General features: G+C 59.5%; 1 protein-coding gene across 3 annotated transcripts in view; it reads right to left on the bottom strand.

Annotated features, from left to right (window-relative positions):
• Positions 1–1,157: 1,157 nt before the first annotated feature.
• FBXL18 (F-box and leucine rich repeat protein 18) overlaps positions 1,158–26,191 on the bottom strand; it is a 32,063-nt gene continuing 7,029 nt past the window's right edge. The window contains exons 3-5 of one of the 3 annotated variants that reach the window (XM_072943364.1): positions 22,948–24,491; positions 14,904–15,122; positions 1,158–2,092 (exon numbers count right to left, since the gene is read on the bottom strand). In XM_072943364.1, coding sequence (XP_072799465.1) covers positions 1,936–2,092; positions 14,904–15,122; positions 22,948–24,491 — 1,920 coding nt within the window. In that variant the 3' untranslated portion in view covers positions 1,158–1,935. Of the gene's footprint in view, positions 2,093–14,903; positions 15,123–22,947; positions 25,125–26,191 lie in introns of all 3 variants that reach the window. The other 2 variants (XM_072943366.1, XM_072943365.1) reach the window with 2 other exon arrangements.

The following is a 26,191-nucleotide window of genomic DNA, read 5'->3' as shown; positions in this document are numbered from 1 at the left end:
TGGGGTGGGATGTCCCACCACCTCTGTGACCCTCAGCTACAGCTGTGTGGATCCACCGGGGGCCTTGGCCCTCTCTCTCTGGGGCTGCGACTTGTAAGGCCAGGAGATCGGGCCTGGGTTGCAGCTCTCAGGCCAGGTCAGGACTGCACAGGGGAGGGCTGTGGGCTTGGGGGAGGGCCCGCTGCAGGACATTAACCTGGATGCAGCCGGCAGACCCGTCCCTCTAGCCAAAAGGCAAGGAGCCAACTGTAGCCTGGGGAGGGCGCAGGGCACCCTATGCTCCTGACAGGAAACAAATGCACCCATGGCAAGAAAACACTGGTGCAGGGGGAGGGGCCCAGCTCCACCGGTGCAAACACACCTTCCGCCTGGCAAAGGGAGGTGAGAGCAGGGCCACCCTGGTACGGGTGGAGGCCGCAGACAGACTGCTTATGGAAGAACCGACCAGAGGCTCGGGCGTGTGTGTGTCCTGGGATCCCGACCCTAGGAGTACTTGGCTCCCGCAGCTGCCACAGCAGGCCTCCTGGACCCCCTCAGCCTGACGGGGTAGGGGCTGCTGAACTGCTTGTCCCGTGAGACCCCAGGGAAGGGCAAGTGAATGAACGCCCAGGAACCAGGGACCAGGCCCTATAATAGGCAAACGGTAGGACACAGAATGGGGGTGACACCACACGGAACAGAGCAGGAAGACAGCAGGCCTGCGGGCCACAGAGCAGGCGGCAGCCAAGACGGGGCATCAGCCCTGTAAGGAGGGCCGGGCGGACTCTGCGCCCCCGGCCCGGCGCAAGGGGAGGCCAGGGGCGGGACAGAGCCTGACCCGGGGGCCGGGGAGGCAGGCTCAGTGGAGACCCAGGTGCCTCTGGCTGGAGGTGGCCTGACGGTGCCAAGTCCCTGGAAGTCTCCAGAAGCATCACCAGGAGCGTCCAGGCAAGACTCTGGATGGAGGGAACCCAACCGGCCCCTCAGAAGCCCACCAGCAAGGGGACGACAGCTCTGGGGAGTCTCCCAGTTGAGACGGCAGACACACTGGGCTTGGCACGGGGAATTAGGCCCTGGACACAGGGAGCAGACTCTCGTTTTTGGAATAGCTGTGTTGAGTCTTTTTAAAGTGCTAGATAAAGCTATCTGAAATGGGTAACGTGATCACTACTCCGGCCTGACACATCCTTTCCGGGTTTTAATGTCAAGTTCTCCTACTGAGGTGAGTCTATCCATGTGCCCCTAGAAACACGGGTCTTCATAGGGGCCTGCGGCGGCTGAAGCCGGAAGTCGGGACTGGTGGGCGGCTGAACCGCCCCACCTGCCGTCATCTGGCTGGAAACACCGGAGACAAACTGGGTCAAAAGAAAGGAGAGCCCCAAATCTGCAGCCACAGTGTGCGCAGGCCCCTCGCCACCTCAGGCACACGGGTGCCGAGGGAGGGGCCTCAGGTCATCACACAGGGAGCGTGTCCACCCACACAAGCACGGCACCCCCTGCACCGGGGCCCCGGCTGCCCCCTCTGCTGAGCCCAACGGCAGGTGACCAGGAATGCAAGAGCAAAGGGACATTCTTGGGGGCTGGAGGGAGGGGACAGCACTGGGGCCACCAAGGGCTCTGGGGACCTGGCCCCGGACGGGTCAGCGCCCTGGCAACGCGTGTCTTAGTTCAAGAACACCCCGTAGCCAGCCCTTCCCACCTCATCCTCCTCCCTCAGCTCAGCCCGAATGTCACGGAGCATGGGGTCCTCACGAGAGGAAGCCCCGGGGGATGGCCGGGGAAGAGGCCTCCCTCCTCCCGTGACCTACGGGGGATCTTGGGGGGCCCGGGGTGGGTGGGGCAGCAGCAGCAGCCGTGGCAGAGGCCGGAGGCCACACGCAGTCCAGGCGGTCCTGCTTCCTCGGCCACGGAGACTCAGAGACCATGGGCGGTGACGAGCAGGTGGGCCCGTTCCTGTCACCACCACAGGTTTGGCGGCTCCTCGGCCACTCTGCTTTTAAATAAGGTGACCTCATCCAGGTGCACCATGGGGACGTCCCGGATGACATCGGTCAGGCCCTCGTGGAGCAGAGGGAAGACGACGACGTTCAGCGCGGGCCGCTCAGCCTGGAAACTAAACCAGAGGCAGGCGGTTAGCAGGACCACGAGGGAGGCCACGGGGTGAGCCAGCCCCGCTCTCCCTCACACATGGCACAGGGTGTGTCCCAGAGCATCGCTGGGACAGAAAGGTGCCTCCGGGGCCCCTCACACAGGTCGAGGAGTGGCTGGGGCGGGACAAGCAGAGGAGCCTCGCCTGGGGGCGCAGGGTGCCCTGTTTCTGTCCAGCCGCGTGAGGCGCCCACTCAGCACAGCAGACAGAAGAGTCGAGGCCCAGGGAGGCCAGCCTCTCCAGGGCAGGAGCTCCCGCACCCAGGGAGAGAGCAGGACAGGAGGTGCCAGGGCTGGCCCCTGCGTGCCTGGGCAGCCGGGCCGGGGTCCCTGAAGGCAGCCACCCGAGGGGCTGCAGAACCAGAACTCGTGCCTCTGACCACCCGCAGGGGAGTGGAGGGGACGGGGCCAAACCCGCACGCCACAGGCCACCCCAGAGGGACAAAAACCCCCAAGTCAGGTGATGCAGCAACTCTGCCAGGAGAGCAAACCAAGGTGGCCACTAGCAGCCACGAGCCTCCACCTGAACGTGAGACAGACGGCTGTCAGACTCCCCTCCTGCCTGCTGCGCCCACAGGTGACAGGCTCCACTCTGTGGGGCAGATGACCCCTTCCAGGGAGCATCGGCCAGGCCGGCACTGCACTAGGAGCCAACAGACATCACCTCATGTCACCCTCCCCACAACCCCAGGTGGCCGGCCAGCAAGGTAACCATCCCCCTTCCCATCGGGGAAGCAGGCTCAAGAGGGTGACACTTTGGCCACAGTCCCTTAGCCAGCCAGCAGCAGCGTGGGCCCCTCCCTTCGGTGACCGCAAGTCCCCACTCACCCGCCCACCCTGGGCAGCAGCCAAGGGGAAACACAAGAACAGGCCCAAGGGGAGCGCGCAGCGAACGGGGACACAGGGGACAGAAGACACTCAGGCTCCGGAGTGACTCTGGTCACAAGAGACACTTCCATTAGGTGGGTCTCGGAGGGCGAGAGGCAGGAAGGTACCCACGTGATCGGCCAAAACCAAAGCCAGGCCCCAGCCCCGCGCCTGCTTTAAGGAGTGAGGAAATCGCGGTCCAGGCCTCCTCCCTGGGCCCCCAGCGACACTGCATTGCATTTATGACATATGTAAAGTGAGCGCCAGAAAGGCACTCGTAAAACTTGATGTTTGGCAATAAAGTGCCGAGGAAGTGCCTCCCGGTTCTGTGCGTGGCCTTCTGCTCCCGGCAGCGGCGCCTGTGACCGTGAACCTCGCGGGCAAGTCTTCACCTGCAAACCCACTGTGCGATCTGCTCAACTTGAAACAAAATATTATGGGATGTGGGGTGTGCATGCAACACTCCTGCCCGCTTCGCCGCCTAGGCTCTTAATGAGCTACTGTCAAGACGCTGAAGCGGGATTCATTTCTCACCAAAAGCCAGGAGCATGGCGCGCTCTGCCCCTTCCATGCAGCCCTGGGCAGCTCTGGGCGGCTGCAGCCATCCAGGTGACCAGGGACGCGCACACGGAGTCCCAGGGTGATGGGTGGAGGCACCGCTCCAGAGTCAAACCGACTTCCCTCTCAAGGTTTCTCTGCGGTTTGACCCCCAGACCAGCTCCAACTCAGACAGAGCTGTGGAGGGCTCACACGCACTCCTCTCTCTGTGAAGTCTCTCCCTGGCCTGGGAAGCCTGCACACTCTCCCAACCAGAGCCTCACTGTCCCCACCGGCGAGGTGACCTCACTCAGACTGAAGCCTGGAGTCGGTGACGAAAACGGGGAAAAGGGGCAAACGCAGAGAAAGAAATCACTCACTTCCAAGTGCAGGGTTGGGGCTCCCCAAGGGTGGAGGCGAGGTCTTGGCTGGGGCTCGTGGGGGGAGGGGCACAGGAGCCGGGGTTTCTGCTCTGTCACTCTCATACATGTTAATGTCACAATGTTCATTCGTATGGTTCAAATATAGTTTGAGGTTTAAGTAAAAGATACAAGGAAAGAAAGCAAAACTCCTTCCAGCTACCCACGTTCAGAAGCCGGGCTGGGCTGATGACTGCCGGCAGGACAGGTCACCTCTCGGGACCTCTCCCCTGACCAGGACTAATCAATCACTAAAGGGCCAAGGCGGCAGCCTGTGGCCTGGAGTCACAAGGACAAAAGCCAGGCCTGTGCGGTCAGGTGGATGGGTTCACCTGCAGGCCTCAGCACGTACCCTCCCCAAGCACACGTGCCCAACCAGGCCTGGCTCTGCCCTCGGCTACCCCCACTCCATCCTGGGCAACACTGGCCCGGGACCTACGTCAGGCAGACCAGGGGGTCTCTCCTCCCTGGCAAGTCACCTGGGGGCAAAAGAGGCAGACTTACAGAGACCACGCGCTGAGCCCAGGATGGGGGCTGCACACTCGCTCAGACACTCGGCACCTGCCAGCTCAGCCGCCTGGCTCCCGCAAGGGGCCCAAAATGCCCAAAACGTGGTGACTGGAGACACCACGAGCAAGGGCCACCTCTCAGAGGGTCTGAGGGCACTCACTCTGGACTTTTAAAAACACAGAGGTTAAGAAAAGAGAAACCGTACTTACTCTCTGCCATTTGTAACAGCTGGAAGGGAGGTACCACGCTGAAGGTAATTTCTACCTGAGGCTGTTAAAAACACACCAGGGGGACACAAAATGGGGCTTGGGGCTAGCTGCAAAACTCAGCTGCCCAAATGCCTTCTCTAAGAGCTCCAGGGAGCAGACAAGGTTTTCTGTTTGTTTCAAAACCATTGCTTTGTTTAGACAGAAAACACTGTAGAGAAAATGGGCTCTAACACACCCCTCCCCCACAGGCCCAGCCTGGCCTCCCCGTCCTGTTGTGCCCAACACGCTGCCCCCAAAGCAGCAAGACACCCCACGCCCAGGCCTGCGACACCCCTTCCCGTGGCTCTCGCCCCAGCCAGCAGGGCCCCCCCTCTGCCTGGCCATTCCCCTAGGGCATAATTTAGGGACTCCTTTTACTATGATATTGATAAACATCATTAAATACAGTACAATTATATGTGTGTTCTCAACTGTTTCCTCAGAATAAATTGCAGAAATAGGGTCATTGGGTCAAACCAATGTTTTTACACTTCAAGACAGAGGCCTACAAAGGACTTGGGCACCACTTAGGGCCAGTGAGAAGCCAGCTGAGTCTCCTGACCCAGCGGGGCCAAGAGAACACTGCTCCAGAGTGACGAGAAAGGAGGCCAGGGTGGGACTCCCCGCTTCCAGGCTGCCTGAGGCCATCCCAGGGGAGCAGAGAGAACAGGCCTGGTCAGGGGGCTAGGCTCCAAGCTTGTCCCCAACACAAGCAGATGACACGGTGGCCAACAGCCCCCGAGGACCTCAGACCTGGTGCCTGCACGAAGGACATGGGGCACACAGGGGACACAGGGGCTCCAGAAAGCTGTGTCCTGTGCAGCCATCACACTGGAACCGGCTCTGAGCCTGACGCCCACCGCATACATGAGATGGGACAGCAGGGACCTTGGGTCTTTCTCTGCGCCTGGCCCTGCTGGTGCCGCAGAGCTAGAAAGGACTCCCGGAGGGGCTGGCTCAGTCATCTCAGAAGCACCTGCTGGGTTTGTTTCTTTGCCTGAGAGACTAGAAAAAAAATTAAAGTCAACAGTCTTTTCCTCCCAAAATAAAGGTCTTATAGAGGCCAAAGCCATACGGTATTTTATAAAAGCCATTCGCGCTGTAACAGCTATCTTCCAGAAGCACAAAGACGGATGGCGGCAAGAGTAAAACACCTATCACAGGTCCACAGAGCTCAGATGCTGCGCGAGGAGCTCCCCACTAGCCGTGGGTCGACCAGGAGAGCAGCCTGGCATCCGCCCTCCCACAGGGGGAGTGGCAGGAAAGACACTCAGCGTCAGCTGTCATCGTCCGATGCAGCCCCCAGGTCCCACATGGACGGAGGGGCTGTAAACCCACAGGCCTGGACCACAGGAGCCGGGCAACGAGTATGAGGCTGTCACCAGAGAGGCTGAAACAAGGGAGGCCAGGACAAACCAGAACACACAGGGGTGGGTCTGGGGCGTCCCTGGGGCTTCTCCCCTTCCCCACACCCGCCAAGACACCCCAGGGCCTCTCCCCGGGGACCACGACACAGATTTCTCGTATCCTTCCAGAACTGTTTGTGCACATATAAGCAGAGAAACAGACTACACCCCTGCTTTTGTTTGAAACACACCCTGAAAGACAGTCCCTTTGGTGACATCAAGCGCCTCCTCAGTCTTCTATCAGTTACGTTTCGTTTTATTGACTGGATGCATCACGATTCCAGTCTCCTACTGATGGGCACCTGGGTTGTTTTCAGTCTCTTGCTAAAATGAACAGCACTACCCTGAAGAGCTCTGAGCAAACCATGCAGACAAACCCGTCTGCAGGACCGAAGCCCGGAGGCGGGAGCTCAGTCAGCTCAAGGATGTGAGCGCTGGACATGGCTGCATCAGAGATGGAAGAGCTCCTGGGCACCACCTGCATCTCCGTCCAGATGGCCAAGGAGGACCACCTGGTGGTGGGAGGAGGCCTCCTGCCCGGCAGAGGGTGCAGCCACGGCCCTGGACACCCCCCGGGCGGCCTGGACGGCCATGACTGCAGGAGACGCCCAGCAGTGACTGTCTCCCACGCTCAGCAAGAGCCAGGCTGCTGACGTTCCTCCTCGTCCCCACCCGCTGGCTGGTGCAGCGGGGCCCACGGCGTGCGGCCTGAGGCCTGCCAGCTCCCAGCCCCAGCCCCGTGGGCATCCTGAGCACAGAGCCAGAACTGGCCGGCCACTGCACTCTGAGTCAAGGCCAAGGATTCTCCCAGGTGAACCTGCAGCAGCGAAGCCCTGCTGGCCTGGTCTTTCGGGTGACACCCTCCGAGCACAAAGCCAGGTTGGAAGGACAAATGGACCCCAGAGACCCGCCCCCACCACGCAGGGGGGCGCTGATGGCACGCGATGGAGTCGCACTGCCCCTTTAACACAATTATGGTGGCCAAACAGCGCCAACTCTGTATTTTAAAATTCACTTTCAATTCTGAAGCTCCCGGTGTGTCCCAGACTTAAACAACGTATCGCACCATCTGTAAACACCCCTCCTTCCACACAGGTTTACAGAACACAATCTCAGAAGGGGCATTAAGAGCTGCATCTGAGCAGGAGGCCTGGGGCCCAGGCGCCCGCGTTTCCTCCCGCCCGGCCTGTGCCGCTGCCTGCCGGCCTCGCGGGCCCACATTCCTCGCCGGCATGACCCTCCTGAGAAACACAGTTCACGACAGCCTGGGGGAAGGAATTTCCACATGGGCCTCAGAGGCGAAGGCGTGACCCCATCTAGTGGAATGTTGGCCCCAGTGGGGCCGGAGGACCAGACCTGCTCCCGCCTCAGGGGTGGGGTCCTGCTGTCCCAGAGAAAGGGGGCTGCGCTGCTCTGACTGGGGGACCCTCAGGCTGACGAACCCACGTGGTCAGCGACAGGTCAACACGCATGGCCTCGCCATGTGGAGAGCACTTGGCCAAGCTTCAGAAATAGCACGTCCTCACCTGGGACGGCCCGGACAGGGAGGCAGCGGGGCAAGAGCCTTTCCTGTCCAGGTGACTGTCGGGGGCCCACGTAACGTCACCAGGGAGGGCAGAGTTGCTGGTGAGCCACCACCAGACGGTGACAGCAGCGTGGGGAGGGAGGCAGGGACAATGGCTATTTTACAGATGGGAAACTAGGCTTAGAGAGGGAAGTGACAGTCTCAAAGTCACAGAGCTGGGGAGGGAAGAGGCCAGGACGTGAGCTGGGTCATGGGGTCAGAGGGCACGAGGGTTCAGCCTCCACAGATGCCATATAGGAAACCAAAAGAGAACTGAGGGCAGACCCACCCTCGCCCCACCCCCAGAGGCCACAGGGAGCTTTCAGGAACGTGAGAATCAAAGGAAATAGGAAAAATAGGAAATAGGAAATCCCCTGGGAAGGGCCTCCCGCGTGCTGCAACGTCTGGGAGAAAGTGGACCACAGAGGCATGGCTGGGCGCACAGCACGGAGAGGGAGACGCCAAGGGCAGTGCTGGGACCGGGGCCTCACAGCCCAGCTCTGGCTTGTGACACTGCCCGTGGTGCAGGCTGACCAGGCCCGACAGCCCCCTCAGCGCGTCAGCAGCATTAACACGGCCAGGACAGGAGGACTCAGGACTTTTGAAGAGATGGGAAGTGAAACAGACAGAGGCTGGCTCTGGTCACTGGGCAGGGTGTCCCGAGGTCAGTGGGAGCAAACACCCCACGCCGATGAACTAGGGGTGTTCCCAGGACAGAAGAGGGAGGGAGGGAGGCAGGTGCGCTTCCCGAAGCGGCCACAAAGAGGCGCTGCCTCTGCAGCCCTGTCCCAAACTCTTAAGTCCTACTGGGTGCTGGGGCCACCAGAAGGGTCCAGTGAGGAAGATGCAGAAGAAAGCAGCTCCAAAACCTAGTGGCCGACTGCCACACGACCTAAGAGAAAGGTCCAGAGGCTTACGTTTCAAACTTGGAAGAGCAAAATCAAGATCTGAAAGAGAACGAACATTGTCAGGATGCCGCTGTGCACGCACCACCTCCCACAGTGACGGCCGCCTCCCGTCAAGAGAGGAACCCGAGGCAGCCCACCTGAGACCAGCCGCTGCCCGAGAGGTGGGGCTGGGACCCGAACCCAGGCCCCAGCAGGACCAGAGCCGCAGGTCTCACGGAGGGCACGACCACAGCAAGAAAACAACTGCCAAAGGCCACCGGCTGAGACGTGCTCCCATGTGGGCAGACGTGCAAACCGGCAGGAAGGTGCTGACCCGGGCAGAGGCGACACCTTCCCAGGGACAGGACCACAGATGCGGCCCGGGCTCCCGCTGGCTGAGTCACAGAAAAGAGGCAAAGACCTCAACACCACACAGGTAAGCAGGTATGCGCTTCAATAATTCTCTAACCTAGAGGCAGGGAAAAGGGCGAGAACACAGAAATCAGGAAGAATGACAGCACCAGCCTCTGCCCTTGCACACAGCCCCGGTGGAACGCAGGGGGGGGGGGGCACGCACGCGCAGACAGGCGGCTGATTACCGTGAACCACGGCACCATCTGCTGGGCACCCAGCGGAAAAGCAGCAGGGACCCCACTGGGCGGCAGCCTGAGGCCTAGGGGGACACCAAGGCTTGTCCTTCAGTGCAGGGGTCCTGCCGCACCATTCACCCAGCCCCCGAGCCTTGGTCTCCTCATCTGTACACTACTTCAGAGGGCTTCTGGGAGGTGTGAACAGCAGAGGCAGTAGCCGGCACCAGAACCAAGGGAGGGTGGCTCCCCCAGCATCCAACGCCAGGGCTCAGAGCAGGGCCATGAAGCATGTTTGCTGGAGGAACCCAGAAAGGGGAGCCACACCTGAACATGCACAGGGCTCTCAGCACCCCTCGGCCGGCACCACGCGCTTAGCGGGTCCCTGTCATGACCCAGGCCTGTGCCGCATGCTGGGACACGGAGGTCGGGGGGCCGTGCAGTTTCTGCCCAGGAAGCCCATGTAACGCATGCCGACCTCAGGACTGGTCTCGAACACCATACACCAAGTCCCCAAAAGTAAGGAAGAACTGTCGTGCGCTGGCCCTCAAAAACTCAGGAGCTAAAGGAGCTGCAAAGAACGTAACGATACTCGGGGGAAGGCACTGCACTCCCCAGGAAAGGGGCAGGCAGCGTGCGGTCCGGGAGGCCAGAGGGGCGAGCCCACAGCCCCGCGGGAGGCCGCACCCGAGCAGGCCGTGAGGCCTGGCCACGAGGACAGGCGAGGGGTGGGCCAGACAGGGACCTGGTGAACAGAACCGACTGAAAACGAGCAGCTCAGGGCAGGGAGCAGCACCCAGTGCCAAACCGACCGACTGGCCCAGAGCACTGTGTCGAGAAGGATTCTGAGGATCGGAAGGACAAAGCAGCTTCACCTGCTAACGATGCTGTGAGAAGTGCCCCAGCCCTCTCCGCCACAAGCACAGCTCTCTGAACTGCTTGGTGCCCTCACACACGCTCTCCTCCGGGAGAGGCTCCCATGGGGACACACGGTGGGAGAACCAGCAATGCCCAGAGCCGGTTCCCCCATGGCAGGAGCGCCCCCCAGGGCTGAGAAGTGTTAGAAACCCACACGGATCCCGGAGCTCCTGGCTCGGACACAGGAGGGGGCTGACAGGCCAGTCTGAGCCCCTCCGGCAGAACCTGTCCACCAGGGAGGGAGGTGTCGGCGCCCCACCAATAGGATCCACTGTGAGTGGGGAGGGTGAGGGGTATCTGTGAGGGCAGAGCCGGGCACAGCCACGTCTTCATCCCCGCACCCGAGAGGAGCAGCCTCCTCCTCCTCCTCCACCTGCCGCCAGACCAGTGGGCAGAGAGTGGGAGGAGGGAGAGCAATGGGCGGAGCGGCCGCACCACCTGTCCAGCATCCTGGTTCCCCAACAGCTACCGTCCACCCCAAAGCCCCCATGCCTGGGTGCCATCCGGCCTGAACCCCCTTCAGCCCAGCCGTCAGCATCAGCTCCATCGTGCAGAACGCGGATGCCGAGGGGTGGAGACAGACGGTGAGTGGAAAACAGTGCGCCAAGTGCTGGCCGTCGCCCACACCCGGCCGCTCCCCAGGCTCCGCAGCTGGAAAAAAACAAGGCCTAAGTGAGGGACAGTCAAGGACACACAGAGTTAGTTATGTGGGCCAGACCAGAGCCACCACAAGGCCCTGATGACGGGGCCCAGACGGCATTAAACACAACTGTCTGCAGCTTTACAGAATGACAAAGACACCGACAACGTAGCATTAAGTCAAGAAACCAGAACGCAGAACACACAACGCCTCCATCCCTGGTCTGCCGGCCGTGCCGGCTGCTGGGACCACAGGGAGCTTTCATTCAAAAACACTTTGACGCAAAATCAACCACACTTCAATAAGAAATAAAATTAAAGAAAAATAGTTTGATGCCTATTCTAAATTTTAAGAAACACTATGAGCACCAGGGAGGGGAACCTCTAGCCAGGACTTCTCCTGAGAAGACAAGTGCCCACCATGATGCCCGTCCGGCAGGACGGCTGGAGCCTGTGACTCTGGGGACCTCCTGGCTGATGGTGCTTCTGTAATTCCTCCCTGTCACGTTCCCCTGCCCACGGGACAAGAAATGCTGGGCGAATACGAAAACGAATATATGTATGTACATGGATGACTGGGACATTGTGCTGTACACCAGTTGACACACTGTAATTGACTGTACTTCAATGAAAAAAAATTTTTTTTAAAAAAGAAAAGCTGGATGAGAAAAGCTGCCACCCTCCAGGCCACACTCAGGCCTCTGCCGGGGGCAGCGCTGAAGAGAGGCACCAAGTCCTCACTCCCTGAGCGCTGCTCCAGACCCGCTCCAACCCTGGGCTCCATCTAAGTGGAGCTGGACCAGCTGTCAAGCGCCAGGACTCACTAGGGGAAGATGGGCCCGGTCTGCAGGGTACAGCAGACAAGAGGTCGCACACCTTGTACAAAGGCCCCTAACACAGGGGACCTGCAGCCCCACGAGGAGGGAGGATTGCTCCAAATCCTCGCCTCTCCCCACAGCCCCCCAAGCAACCGCTGCTTCTAGATAAACCCAAACAAAGAGCAGAGACATGGAAAACTTAGACTTACAAGTCCTCTGCATCAGTTCATGGAAACAGCAGTGGAATGAGGCCCCCAGGGGCCGGGGGTACTGGATGGGGAGCTCATGCTTAGTGGGGGCAGAGCCTCAGTTTGGGAAGATGAACAAGTTCAGAGACGGGTGGGGCGGCAGCCGGACGACGCTGTCAGCGGACTCGGTGCCACTGAATGGCACGCCTCAAAATGGTTAAAAGAAGAAACTTGAAGTTATGTGTATCTTTAAAAATACCATCTTCTCTTATTTAAGAAAAGAAAAAAGACCTTTGCATCGCACAGGACCTCAGTAGAGACACCCTCTGGTGCACACCCTTCGGCCCTCGTAACGGCTGACTTCACATGAGTCATTTTAGGACAACTTAAGACAGAGGATGAGTAACCTATTATTAGCTAACTGCAGTCAAGTACTTTGAGACTTAAATTCCACCCCTCCCTGATTTCTCCAGTGTGAGCTGGAAGGCTGAGAAATCCCAAGGGTCTTTACACTGACGTGAGCGGCCCTCACATAGACCCCCCCGGACCAGGGGACCATCTGCAGGAACTACAGAGGCACACCGGGGAGAGAAGTCATCGAATTTCGACTTTCTGCTGAAGCAGACCCTATGGACATCACTTCGTTTACCTGCTTCCCTACGAACCAAGTTCACCACTCCCTGCTGGCGGACAGTGGATATGCACTTGACCAAAGGTAGCTGGCAACAGGCTCAGTTAACAAACAGTCAGCGGGATCTGCATTTGCAGGAAGTCTCTGAACCTCCGGCACCGGCAGCAGCCAAGCTCATACCCGGCAGTCACAGGAAGATTCCCTGTGGCTGTCACTCAAAGGCCAGTCAGCTGTATCTTTCTCACAAACCAAGAGGCTTTGCTACCTGGGTTCTCAGACCAGGCTACAGGACAAGCAGCCGACTTAAGAGGAAGATCTGGCCATTTGGGGGTGTCACTAAATCCACAGCTGTAGCATGAGTCAGCAGTGGACACAGGTGGGCAGGGAAGGCCAGGACCTGAGGACGTGGACCTGGCGATGGGACGCCAGTGCAGCCTCTCGCAGACAAGCTCCCTGGCCCCTCCCGAAAGCAACCCCACAGCCGAGCCCCGAGGGAGCTGAAGGGATGATCACAGACAAGGAGTCATGACTGAGTAATGATGCCCCTGGGAACAGACAAGACGCAGGCTCAGATGGCAGGACCTGCTCCCCCAGGAGACCCGGGAAAGCCTGGCAGTGTCCCGGACAGGCAAGGACGTGGGCCAAGAACTCTTGCACCCGCTGGTGGAGGCTGGGCCGGCAAGAACCACCCTGGAGAGCAAGCAACTGGGCATCTATCAAACACACCCTGCTCTGCCGCTTCCAGGAACCTGCACGCTGCACCCCAGGAAGCACGCACAGGGATGCCCACTGGGCTAGAGAAATAGGGGAATAACCAGGATCTCATCAACAGAACACACACAGCAGAAGGGATCTGTCCCCGCACGGCGCTTCACAGGGACGCACCAGCTGCACACGAGCCACAAACCACAGGCCTCAAAACGATGCGGGATGTGCCCCAGGGCCGCTCCCCGCCGCAACACCACACACTCACGGAGGCTGTGAGCACACGGCGCAAAATGCTGTGCTTCTCGTGGGTACGGGGATGGATGTTCCAAATTTAGAAAGTAACCCCACACTGGGAGGTTCAGGGAGTCAAAGGGGCTTTATTTCAAGCCATATGTGATGATCCTTTGTTTCTGTTTTTTAAGTCCCTTAAACGTCGAAAGGAATGCAGAAAAAGCCAGACCCAAAGGACAAATACTATGTGGCTGTACTCGCAGGAGGCCCCTGGCGTAGAGACAGAAGGCGGAAGGGTGGATGGTGGCAGGGGGACGGGGCTGGGGACAGAGTCTCAGCTCGGAATGATGAGAACACTTCAAATTTAAAAAAAAAAACCAGTTAAAACGGTAAATTTTGTTATGTGTATTTTACCACACACACACACACACACATACACAAGCCATACAGAGCTATAAAAAGAATGAGGAAGAACTGTATGAAGTAAGTGAAGTAAAAAAACAAACCAAGTCTAAGACAGCGGGGACAGGAGAAAACGTTCACGCATCTGCTCAGGAGGCGAACCAGAGCTGGGACCGCTTGTCTCTGGGCGGAACGATGTGGAAGGAGGGGGACGTGGCGGGGGGCAGGCAGGAGGGCTGAGGGGCAGCGCAGGTCCAAGCATCACCCCCTTATATGGCTTTGACCCTCACAACTTCAGTGGGGCTGCAAATACCAAAGAGAAAAGAAAAGCAGGCCACGGTGTGGACACAAAATGGAGGTGAGGCAGTAGTGAACGAGGAGCCCAACCACGCTGGGGGAGGCAGAGACTCCCGGCCTGAGGAGCCCCGAGGGCAGTGCTCTGACCAGAGCCCACAAGGCGAAAACCAGGGAGCAGGCGCAGGTGTCACCTCAGGCAGCAGACCTGCCTCCCAGGGCGGCGGCTGGCCACTCAGAGGACACGTCAGCACACACACCATGGGTGATGAGAGCAGGTTATTTGCTGCTGGAGGGACAGACTGCAGGACAGACAGGGGCAGGGTGCGATGATCCTGGGACGCAGGGCTGGAATCAGAGGCGACAGGACAAACTCGCTGTTTTTAACAGAAACGCCAATGGAGAGACATTCTACCAGGCACCTGGTCAGCGCTTTCCAGGAGTGCCGAGGTCATGGAAGCCAAGGAAAGCCTGAGACCGGCACGGCCTAGAGGGCTAGAGAGACCGACAGCCAGGCATGACGAAGGCTCTGAAGTGAATCCTGAACCGGAGGAGGACATGATGGGGAGACGGACGGGATGCTAAGGGCTGCAGGCGGACCGGCAGCACCACGCTCACCCCAGCTGTGACGACTGCCCCACGGGACACGGGAGGTTACACGACCAGAGGCTGGATGATGAACTGGGTCCCACCACACCCGAAGGGCAGCTCCAACTACACAGAAAGTTGCCCACGGGGCAGAGAGAGGGTCTGGGGAGAGGCAGCTCTGCCATGAAGAGAGGCCAGCCCTGTCCTCACCCCAGCCCTGCCCAGCACTTCTTAATGCTGAGAAATGACTGTCGGGCCCGAAGGGAAGCCGAGGGGGGATCTGCGACCCAGACCCCTTCAGGGACAGGCCGTGGGGACGGTGATGCCCACTCACCTGCGCAGGAGGGACTGCTGCAGGCTCCGGCAGGTGCTGAGGGACTCCCCGGTGAACAGGTGGCACACGACGACGTGCAGGCAGCGGGCCATGAAGGCCAGCACGGCCTCAGGCTGCAGGGTGCCGCTGCGGGACACCAGACACAGGCGCTGCAGCGCAGAGCACTGGCTCAGCGCCTGGAAGAACTGGGCATTGGCACTGAAGTAGGGCTGCTCCAGCCTGTGGGGAGAGAGGACAGGGGCATGAGGTCCGTGGGCTCCTGGTCCGGGCCCCCAAGCACGTCTCTGGATGCTCAAGAGGGCCCAGACCAGCTGTCCCCACGCCGCTCGTCTCCACAGGCCCAGGGCGTGCTGGGTGAGGACTCAGACCCCCGGGTCTCCCCAGTGACCCCGATTTGTGGGGAGGCCTGCAGGCCTGTGCACCCAGCTACCCACAGAGCCAGCCAAGTCGCTGCTTGGAACCCAGAGCCCACTGCATTCGCCTGCTCAGGATGCCTAAGAGCCAGGACGGGGAGGGGAGCCAGGGAGTTGAACTGTGTCTTCCAAAAGGTCTGCTGCAGTCCTAACCCTCGGTACCTGTACACGCGGCCTCATTTGGAAGCAGTCTTTGCAGATGCACTCGAGTTAAGACGAGGTCAGGCAGGATTGGGGTGGGATCCAGTCCAGTGACCGGGGTCCTTAGAAGGCCATGTGAAGGCACAGCAATGCAGGGACACACGGGGAGCTCTCCATGTGACAAGAGGCAGACTGGAGTGACATGGCCACAAGACAAGGAACACGCAGCACTGCCAGCAGCTGCCAGAAGCGGGGGGACAGGCCTGGAACAGGCTCCCACCCAGAGTTTCCAGAAGGAACGAACCTGGCTGACACTTGACCTTGGACATCTGGCCTAACTATAAGAGGATGACTCTGTTGTTTTCAGTCACCCAGGCTGTGGTCGTTCGTCAGGGACGCCCCAGGACTCTAACAGAGCCAGGGATGGGAGCTGAGGCACTGGCAGAGCACGGTTCCACGTAAGTTACGCAGAAAGCTCAAGACGGTCTTACAGACAGAGACCAACGCGTAGCCTGTCCGCCCAGAATCTTCCCAGAAGGAAGCACAGGAAGACGGGGGCTACCCCCGGAGGTCAGAACCAGACCGGGAGGCGTGTCTGTTTCACAGCCCTCGCGTCCTTCAGCCCCTCTCAGTCACGCACGTGCATCACCTGACGCCCTCAAACACCCGGTCTGACTGCTGTGGGGAGTCCCCGGTCACCTGGCCAGAGCAGCTTCAAAGCCGGCGGCACACTGCACTGCAGGGAGCAGCGCCTGAGCCTGACGCCTGAAAATGCGGCCACTTTAAAGGGCGGCCACCGGGCACCAGGTAAGGTTCTCTCTCAATGAGCCACCAAGAACACTGAAGGACTTCGTGCCTTCCTCACAAGCAACCAGACCCTGGAAGCCAAGCGCAGGACAGTGCTCGGCCTGGCTGTGGCCTGCACTGTGGGGACACTGCCACATGCCAGGGTGACACTGTCCTCTTCCCTTGACATTCTGAGTCTCCTCTGAGCCTGGCCACCACCCAAGGCCCAGGCACTGCACAAGTCACTCCTGGTACACACCTGGTGTCAGACCTGAGACCATGGGTCTCTCTGAGCCTTGGTCCTGCCCACGGGACAGACACATACCCTCTGGGTGCACAGGGCAGCCGGCAAGACCTCCCTCTATGTGCAAGACCCACAGGGAACCCCATGAGTCCTGTTTCCCACCGTAAACTGATGACACCAGCTTGGTAACTTCCTGGGACGCACCTGAGAAGGTGGTCTGAAGCTCTGGGCTCTCGTCATAAAAGGAGAGAAGCTTCCAGAGTGAGCAAGAAAAGGCCCACACCCACCCCGGAAAGGCAGCAGGCCTGCGCTGGGGACAGAGTCATCCCCTGGGTGAAAGAACAGCCAAGTGCTCTGAGCGCAGCAATACTCTGGGAGAGGGCGACCTGGAGCAGGGGAGGGGCCGTCCACAGGTCCAAGCGAGAGCCCTGGGCCTTGCGCTCCAGCCTGCATCGCCCTGACCCCCAGGGACACCAACAAGTCACAGCACAGGGGGAAGGGGCTTAAAACCAGGTCTATGATGACAGATGTCTATTCTGCGCCTCCTGGACGGGAGCCCCCAGTCACGCAGATGCGGCAGTGAGGCTGCTTAATTTAACTGTGTGAAGCAGAAGTTCTGGGAAGCTCCTAATGATAATCATAGAGGGACCAGGTCCTCCTGGGGTGGGATTTTGAAAAGCCTCACGTTCTCTCCCCACAAGAGTTCCAGGGGTGGCAGGAAGGAAGCCCCCTGGCTGGGCTTCTCGGGCACAGACACCAGGGCAAGGGCCCTGGAGCAGCCGTGGTGGTCAGAGATGCCTCACCCCCGGGTGCCACTCAGTGAATCTGATCCCTGAACAAACCAGGAAGGTAAGAGATCCGAGAGTGGGGCCCATCAGGCTGAGGGCCCGTGTGGGGGGCCCGATTCACCGCAGCCATGGACAAGGAGGCCTTGAGCCACTTGAGCCCAAATGTCCAGAGAAGCACATTTCTTGAGAAAATGTTCGAACACATTATTCAGTTCTGTATTTTTTTTAAATCCTCAAGTGAGCATCCCTTTGTAGACCTGAAAGTGGGAAAACCGGAGGGGGGCAAAGAGCCCTCACCCGGGGCTGCCGAGCTGCCCAGTCCCCACCAGTCGGACCCAGAGCAGCGAGGAGGCAGCACTGGCGCGGGCCGGTGGAAGAAACAGCCCTGCAGCACCTTGGTCACCAGGGGGCGACAGGGGTCTGTGCGACCTGCTGGAGAATCCTGCTACCCAAGTAGGCAGAGAGCCGGGGGAGAGCTGGGGAGCTGCTTTTAAACATTTCTTTCGACTTGTCAGGCACCTCCAGATTCTTGTCCTCTAAGGAACCCCCGTCACAGGCATTCAGGGTGGGGCAGTCCTGGGGGGGTATCCTGTCCATTCCACCAGCTGTGGAGAGGGGGGCAAGGCTGGCACGTCCACACCTTCCCCTGCTCCACGTGGTGGGCTGGCAGAGCTGATCTGACGCAAGTGACCAGCAGTGTCGCGTTTAGGGCAGAGGGGGACAAAGAGGCGTCCACCAGGACTGGCTTTGTCCTGGGGGGGCCTCTAGCCCAACCAGGAAGGACCTGGCCTCCAAAGCCCACACCCCGAGACGACTTGGTCTCCCCACAGCTCTGTGGGCACAGGCAGGTGCTCAGGGCCGCCCTGCTCATCTGCCTGCCCACCTGGCAGACCCCGCTCTGAGCAGCACCCAGGCCTTGGGGGCAGCCCTGGGACAGCCTCCAGGGCCCGGCTCCAAGAAGGCCTCTCGCTTCCGCCTGGATGCTGCCCTGGTTCTGAGGTCAGGGGAGGCCCAGGGTGACTCAGGGCAACGTTCCCCCTCCCTTCAGTCTTGGGAAAGAAGGTGCCCTTCTCTGTCCGACTTGAAATACTCTCCCTGTCGAGGTGTGGCCAGAATCCAGAGCCTGGCGAGGCCCCAGCAGGATGATGTGTCCCGACTCCGCCTCCTGCGGGGGCTGCCCTGACTGTGCGGAGGCAGCGCCCACCAGGAGCCCCGGCTGACACAGAACTTGATTCACCGACCTCACTGACGGGGACAGCAGGGGCAGTGGCCGGCCAACCTGGGTTCCTGAGGGCCGCCAGCTCAGGAACACCCCGCGGGGAAGCACAGGTGCTGCCCAGGGAGGCAAGCCCTGGCAGCGGTGTGCCAGCCTCTCCCAAGTGCCTGCCCCCGGCGGATGGCACCACCTGCTCCTTTCACTCCAGCCTCCTCCCAGGCTCCGCTTGCCCCAGAAGGCAGGAATCCAGAAGAACGGGGCCATTTGGCCAAGTTCTAGAAACTGGTGTTTGTTCTGGACAGGCAGTACCCGGCTCTGATCAGACGTGGTCTCAGCAGCCAGCGTGCACAGAGGGGCCATTATGTGTGGCGGGCGGTCAGATTCTCAGCCTGGCCCACAAAACCCATTCCTCCTGAGCCCTCCAGGCGCTGTAGGCCTCAAAACTCACGCTGCTTGCCCGGCCCTGCTCCCAGGGAAGGCCTGGGCCACAAGGACCACATCCCAGACCCAGATGCCACTCGGCGACCACTCAGTGCTGCCAGGTTACCCCATTCACCATCCAACAGACCCGTGAGGCAGGATGCACTCCCAGCTACCTGAAGACCAGCTGTGTCACCTGAGCAAGTTCATTAATCCTCTGGGCCCCACCTTCCTCTCTGCAAAGTGGGACAATAACTACACTCTCGGGGGCGTTAAAAGGGCAAACACCTATAAGCAGGGTAGAGCACCTGGCAGCCGTCACGCGTGCAGACACAAGCCAAGAGCGGCAGCCACTGCGTCTCTTCCTGTAGCTTCCAGAACAGGTCCATCCCCTGTTCCCTCCCTGAGAGCTCCTCTCAGTCTCCTCTGCTGATTCGTCCCCGTCCTGACCAGCTCCTGCTGGGGGGGTCTCTCCAGTCTGTGCACGGGGTGCAGGCTCCTCCAACGTGCACGTGCGCAGCCTCACCCCTGTGGTCCTCTCTCGGCTGATGGCAGCACGTCAGTTCAACTGCTTGGGCCAGAAGCCTCAGCACCACCAGGACCCACCTTGCCTGTCTGCCCACCCCATGCACCCGATCAATCAGCAAACTCTCCGTGAAGCCAAAGTCTGGCATTTCTGGCTACACCACAAAGCCCGCTGTCACCAGGTCACTCACTGAATGTCTGACACAGGCCTGGGCTGCCCTGCCCACGCCTGTTTTCAACACAGCAGCGCGACCTGCCTCCCTTTTCTCAGAAGTGCCATTTCAGCTGCCCAGGCCCCTGGCTGCTCCTGAGAGACCCCAGCACACTCATCTCAGGGCCTTGGCGCTATTCAGCTCTGTCCAACAGAACCTCCCGTGCAGACAGGAGTGCTCCATATATCTCTGTCCAGGGAAGCGGCCTCAGCACGTGCAGTCACTGAGCACCTGACAGGTGGCTGATGCCACTGCGGAACTGGATGCTTGGTTTCATCTCATGGTAATTCATTTAAATGTAAGTCGCCCCCATGTCTCATGGACACTGCACTGGCTGACCGGCTCCATTCGTCTGGCCTGGAACATTCTTCCCCCAGGTTCTGCTTTCTAACTTGGCTCCTTGAATTCTTTGCTCAAAGAACTCAGCTTCTTCACAAAACGTACCCCAGCTGCCCCCGCGCTAGGCGTCCCTCACGCCCTGCTCTGCTTTTCCTCCCCAGCATTTCTTACCTCTGACATACCACACACTTCACTTTCTACGTTCACTGTCGATCACTTCTCCCCACTAGGATGCAAGCTCCCCAAGGACAAGGGTCTCTGCTCTGTCCCGTGTCCTGGGTGCCCAGAACAGAGCCTGGCCTAAGAGGTGCTCAGGTATTTGGTGACTGGAAAAAGAACTACGACGTGTGTTACAGGTGCTCTCAGCGCCTCGTAAGAACGAGTCCTTTTGGTCTCAACAACCATACTTCACAGATAAAGGGCCTGGGCACATACAGCCCAAGGTCCACCCAGGCCTTCTGACTCCAGGGCCCCTGCTGTGGGTCCTGCCCCATGGGACCGCCCTCCACCCCAGAGGCAGGGGCAGTTAGGGCCCACCTTCTGCAGGAGGATGAGATGCAGCGACACGAACCAGCTCGTGCGCCACACCCACTTCCCTCTCTACGGGCAGAACAGTCCTGAAGGGAACGAGTACGGGCCCAGTGCAACGAACCCAGCAGCCCAGGTGAGTCTCCAGGTGGCTCTGCAGGCAGCAGACACTTAATATGAGACTGTGGACATGAGGCAGAGAGGATGCTGGGAGAGAGGCCAGTTTTCATTATCTGCCTTTGAGCACTCCAACTGTTTACGTGAATGTATTACGTTATTTTACCGTTACTGATTGCTTTTTATCAAACACTCCTCAATGATGACCAAGTGGTTTGACCACAGTCTGGTTAGACAAGGTCCAAGGTCTAATGGGTTGGCAAGAAAGCTAAAAAACGGAGGCCAAACATGACAGATCCAGAAACCCTGGCTCTGAATTTAGTTAAATTCTAACTGAAACACTCACTCAGCTCCCCAAACTAAGGAACATACAATTCCTGATCGAGAGACTCCAACAAGGTAACAGGATAGCAGACCTAGTAGTTTTTTGTTTGCTGAATGTACTTTGTGATCCACCTGCAGCTTCAAGTTAGGCACGGCCCACCAACCACATACTTATCACCCTTCCCTCCAGAAAGGCCACTGATGTGACAGTGAAGGCACAGGAGGGACAAGGTGGGAGGAAGCTCTGGGTAGAAGTAAATCAGCAAAAAGAGGGCACTGAGAGAAGGACAAGGAGGAGGACAGCATCTTCCAAAATGGGAGGCCTGGGCCCATCCTGCAAAGTGTGGTGAAGGGGCTGCAGTGAGAGCCCCTCCCTGCTCCAAGCGGGTAAGTGACTCCCCGACTCCATGTGGCAGGAGAGGGCCCAGGCCAGGTGGAAGGCTGGGGCTGGGTCCCGGGCCCTCGCCCTAAGACCAGAAGGAACTTGGGAAGCAGCGTGTGTGCTGTGCCAGGTGCAGCAGGGCTTGGAGAGGTTCCAGGCTGGAGCAGGGAAGCACGCTGCTGGCTGGTTCATTTCCTGTCACATGACACCTTCTGAGGGAGAGAGTGGAGGTCTGAAAAGGAAGCACTCATCTCCACTGTGTGTGGCTAGAGGGCCAAGAGCAAGCTCTGGACTCAGACAGCCTGGGGGGATCTCAGCCCCTCTCTCAAGCGTCCCCTGCCTCCCTGGGAAGCAGGTGCATGAAGGGGCCGGCCTCCTGGCTGGTGTGCAGGTCAAACCAGACAGGGCCTGAAAGCCCTGGGCCAAAGACAGAGTGAGAGCTGACCGACGCGAGAACAAGGACGCACACATGTCCTGGGCCCCAATGCCTCCCCCACCCACCTGTCCCACTAGCTCCAGCCTACGAGACCAGCTAATTGATCGAAGCCCAGCCGCCACTTCCTCCCCTACCTGAAGCCCTCGTACAGCTGAGGTCCAAGGCCCCCACAACATTTTGCAGAGTTTCTGGGCAACAATGCAGTTTTTTAAGATCAGATCTGCCAAGATTATCAAGTCTTCAGTTAATGAAGGCTCACCCTTTAGATGCTGGGCCCTCACTCCACGGCACAGTCCTGCTGGAGCATCTTCATATCTGGGCTCTGGACCCTGCCAGTGGCCCCCGGACAGCGGCCTGGCAGGGGAGCTGCCCAAGGTCTACAGCTTCCCCTGCCCCAGACTCAGGTCAGCCCGGCCATCCTGCTCCAGCCACTGTCCCATCTCAACAGGCAACAGCCCGTGTTCTGAGCCCATCCCTCCACCTCCTCCATCCTGGCCCCTCCAGCCCAGCTGGGACCCCAGAGGGACTTTTCCAAACTGGAACTCAGCCCCTCCCTCTGCGGGCTGAAGTCCCTCACCACCTCCACCTCACCTGATGCGCCCCCTCTCCCCTCAGAACCACGTGGGTTTTGAGTACATGGCGTATCTGTGAGCCTCTGGGGCTTCTGCACAGGCTGCCTACTTTCCCAGAAAGCCTTGGGCCCCCATCTCCTGGATGACTCCGGCCCAACCTTCAAGAGGCGCCAAGTTGGGTAGAAGCCCTGGTTTCCACTCCTGGCTCCCGCACTCACCAACTCTGCTCTATGTAAGAGCAAGTTGACCCCGTGGGATGGTCACAAGGACTAAACAAGATTATAGACCCGGCAGCATTGCCCAGCGCAAGCACTCAGACAGCCACGGCACACAGCACCGCCTTCTGCACACCCTGCCCAGGCTCCACCAACCACTGCCCCCAAGCCCTCTGCCCCCCTGTGCCCTGCTACTGCACGGTCTCCTGTCAGGCCCCCCACTCCTGAGACTCAGGACCCCGTTAGTCTCGGCAGGTGCACAGCAGGTAAGCAAATGCTTGCTGAACGAAAGGCCATGCCCCTCACTCACTCCTCCCAGCCCCCGCTGCCCCTAGGGCCCCCAGTGGGCCAGTAGAGGCCACAGAGGAGCTGCCAGGCCCCCTTACCTGAGGTCCTTCAGCCGCCTGCAATGCTTCAGCATGTCCGAGAGGGCAGACATGTAGACCACTTTCCCCATCATGCCCAGGTTGGCGAGCGAGAGGGACTGGAGCTGCTGGCACTGCAGGCCGATGCTCACCAGCCCGGAGCCCGTCAGAATGCTGGGCAGCTGGGCCAGCGTCAGGTGCCGCAGGAAGGCCAGCTGGCCAATGGCGGCCACCTCCGAGTCCCCAACGCTCTGCGCCCGGCTGCAGGGTGGCAGGGAGTTGCGGATGGCGGGCTCGTTGCGCGGCATGGCGGAGGAGAAGTTGGACCCGATCAGCTCCAGGCGCTCCAGGAAGGGCACGTCCTTCAGCAGCGACCAGAACACGGAGGACGGCTGCGGGCCCGCCTGCCCGGAGAAGGGGTGGGGACAGGACTGCACGCCGATGCGGACCTTCTTGCCAAAGCCACGGGGCACAGCGTGCATGGCGGGCTGGACGGGCGCGCGGTCAGCCCGCGGCGCTGAGTCGGCGACGGAGCAGACAGGTAGGGACAGGGAGCGCAGGTGGCGCAGCCGGGCCAGCAGCTGGCACAGGTGCCTGCCGGCGCCCTCGGCACTGTGGTGGTGCGCGGCCGAGAGGTTGAGGTGGCGCAGGTTGCAGCAGGACACCACCAACGTCTCCAGGATGCCGCTGTCAATGTCGTCCTCCGCCTTGCGGAGCAGGGAGTCGGGGGCCAGGCAGTGCACGCAGCCGCTGAGGTTTAGGCTGGCCAGGCTCTGCAGGTCCTTCCCGCCGTTGATGACGCGCTGGATCAGGTGGCCGCCAGACAGGGCGCAGCGGCTGAAGCTGAAGTAGAAAGGGTTGCTAAACTTCATGTGCTGCAGGAGGGACGAGCCGTTGAGCCAGGACTTGGGCAGCTGCAGGGCGTCCAGCGCCACATTGCGGGCCATGGAGTCCAGGAGGTTCTTGGTGGCCCCGCTCTCAGCGAAGCTGCCGGGCACGGAGATGAGGAAGGCATGGAGGTTCTCGGGCGTGCGGTCGCTGAGCACGGCCAGGTACAGGCGCACCACCTCCTGGTTGATGTAGCCGGGGGCCAGGCGGGCGTAGAAGACCCGCAGGTTCTGGTAGTGCGGCACATTGCTCTGGCCCACCATCAGCTGGCCCGAGAGCACGGCGCCCTCACGCGTGCGGTCCAGGATTTCAAAGTAGAGCAGCAGCTTCTCGAGGCTGGTGCAGCAGGGGACCACACCGTACGAGGGCGTGTACAGCGTCTGCTTGAGCTCCCGCACACGGCTCAGAGTGGCCTTGCACTCGCCACTCAGCTGGCCGGCGTCAAAGCCGGGGCTCACATCAATGGCCAGAGAGCGCAGGTGCTGCAGGGCCGAGAGCACCTTGGAGAGGCGCAGGGAGGTCAGGTGGCAGCCCGAGAGGTTCACCTTCACCAGGCCACGGCAGCGGGCCACATGCTCGACGGTGGAGCCTGACAGCCAGTAGCAGCCAGCCAAGCTGAGCTGCTGGATCTCCCGGCCGATCTCCTTCACCAGCTGCTTGACCTTGTCCTCACTGGCCTGCAGGATGGGGACGGGGAGGCAGGCTGAAGGCACTGGTGTCTTCTCCATCTCACCCCCTCAGGTCGCACCCTCCCCCACCATGGGCAGGGAGTCGCGAGGGGCCCAGCTGAGGAGGGACACTGGAGGGCAGAGCTGGCGCCTCTGTCCCCCGCCACGTGCTTACCTTCAGCAGACAGTCAAGAGCCCCGGCCAAGAGGGAATGGAAGATGGACCCAGTGGAAAAGTCTGATGCTTCCTTGAAAAGCTAAACGTGGAGTCACCATGTGACCTAGCAATTCCACAGCCAGGTGCGTACCCAAGGGAACTGATGGCAGGGACTCAGACAGACACCTGTACCCCGTGTTCTCGGCAGCACTGTTCACAGTAACCGAAAGGTGGAAACAGCCCAGCAGTCCATCAGCAGATGAACAGATAAAGGAAATGGGGCCCACCCGCACAGGGAGACTCTCCTCAGCAAGGAAGGGGACTAAGTCCTGGCACGGCTACGACGGGGATGAGCCCTGAAGGCATGATGCTCCCTCAGAGAAGTCACTCACAGAGATCACGTACTGTAGGGCGGAGGGTGCAGCTCAGTGGTAGAGCGCGTGCTTAGCATACACAAGGTCCTGAGTTCAATACCCAGTACCTCCCCTAAAAATAAAGAAGTAAACCTAATTACCTCCCCCGCCAAAAAAAACAAAATTAAAAGATTACATATTGCATGATTCCACATATATGAAATATCCAGAATAGGCCAAATCAGAACCAGAAAGGAGAACAGAGGCTCCCAGAGGCTGGGGAAAGGGGAATAGGACTTGCTGCTTAACAGTTCCAGAGTCTCTATTTAGCGTGATTTAAAAAAAAGTTTCAGAAATAGCGGTGACAGTTGTGTACCACTGTGAATGTCCTTCAGGCTACGGAACTGTATTCTTAAAAGCGGTTGAGATGGTAAGTTTCATGTCACGCAGGGTTTTTTAACATCACCCAGTGGAATCACACCCTGGAAGCTTGCTTTTTGGTTGTTGTTTTCCTTCACATCACATGCACTTTTACATCATCAGATGTGCCTCAAAAACCTGGCCTGGACTGCCGAGGGGCCACGCACGGCCAGTCAGGGGCCTGGCGGCACGACCCACAGACAACACAGCATCAAGCATCCATAGACACCGGCGAGATTCGTGCATCTGACCCCTTCTCTACGGCCAACACGCACGGGAACGGTGCAGGCGAGGCACACATGTTCTGAAGCTCCAGACAGACTGCTCTGGTACCTGCCCCTTCCTCTCCAGGAAAGAATCCCTGTGGGCAGGAAGCCTGACCTCGGCGCTTTAGGGGGCGAGCACAGCCCCCCTGTGAGGAAGGAGCACAACGCTCTTGCAGAAAGAGCCACAGCCCCCAGGGGCCTTGTGCTGCCTGTCAAAGGCACCGCTTCACAACCAGAAACAACAGTGGGAACCAGTCTCCTAAAATATGAGTTTCTGCCCAGGTCTCTGTTTATCTTTAAAGATATGTCCTCAATTGACTTTTCAACCAAGGCTTCAGAAAATTCAATGACAGGATCATCTTTTTAGTAAATGGTGCTAGGAGTGACAAGCAAATGTGCAAAAAAGTGAGCCTCACCCTGACCCCACAGCACACACGGAGAGGAACACAAAAGGATCACAGACTGACTGTAAGACCTAAAACTATACACTTCCATAACTCAACATAGGAGGGTG

The sequence above is a fragment of the Vicugna pacos genome, chromosome 18, assembly GCF_048564905.1.
Source record: "Vicugna pacos chromosome 18, VicPac4, whole genome shotgun sequence".
Taxonomy (NCBI): domain Eukaryota; kingdom Metazoa; phylum Chordata; class Mammalia; order Artiodactyla; family Camelidae; genus Vicugna; species Vicugna pacos.
This window is presented reverse-complemented; position numbering and strand designations above follow the sequence as displayed.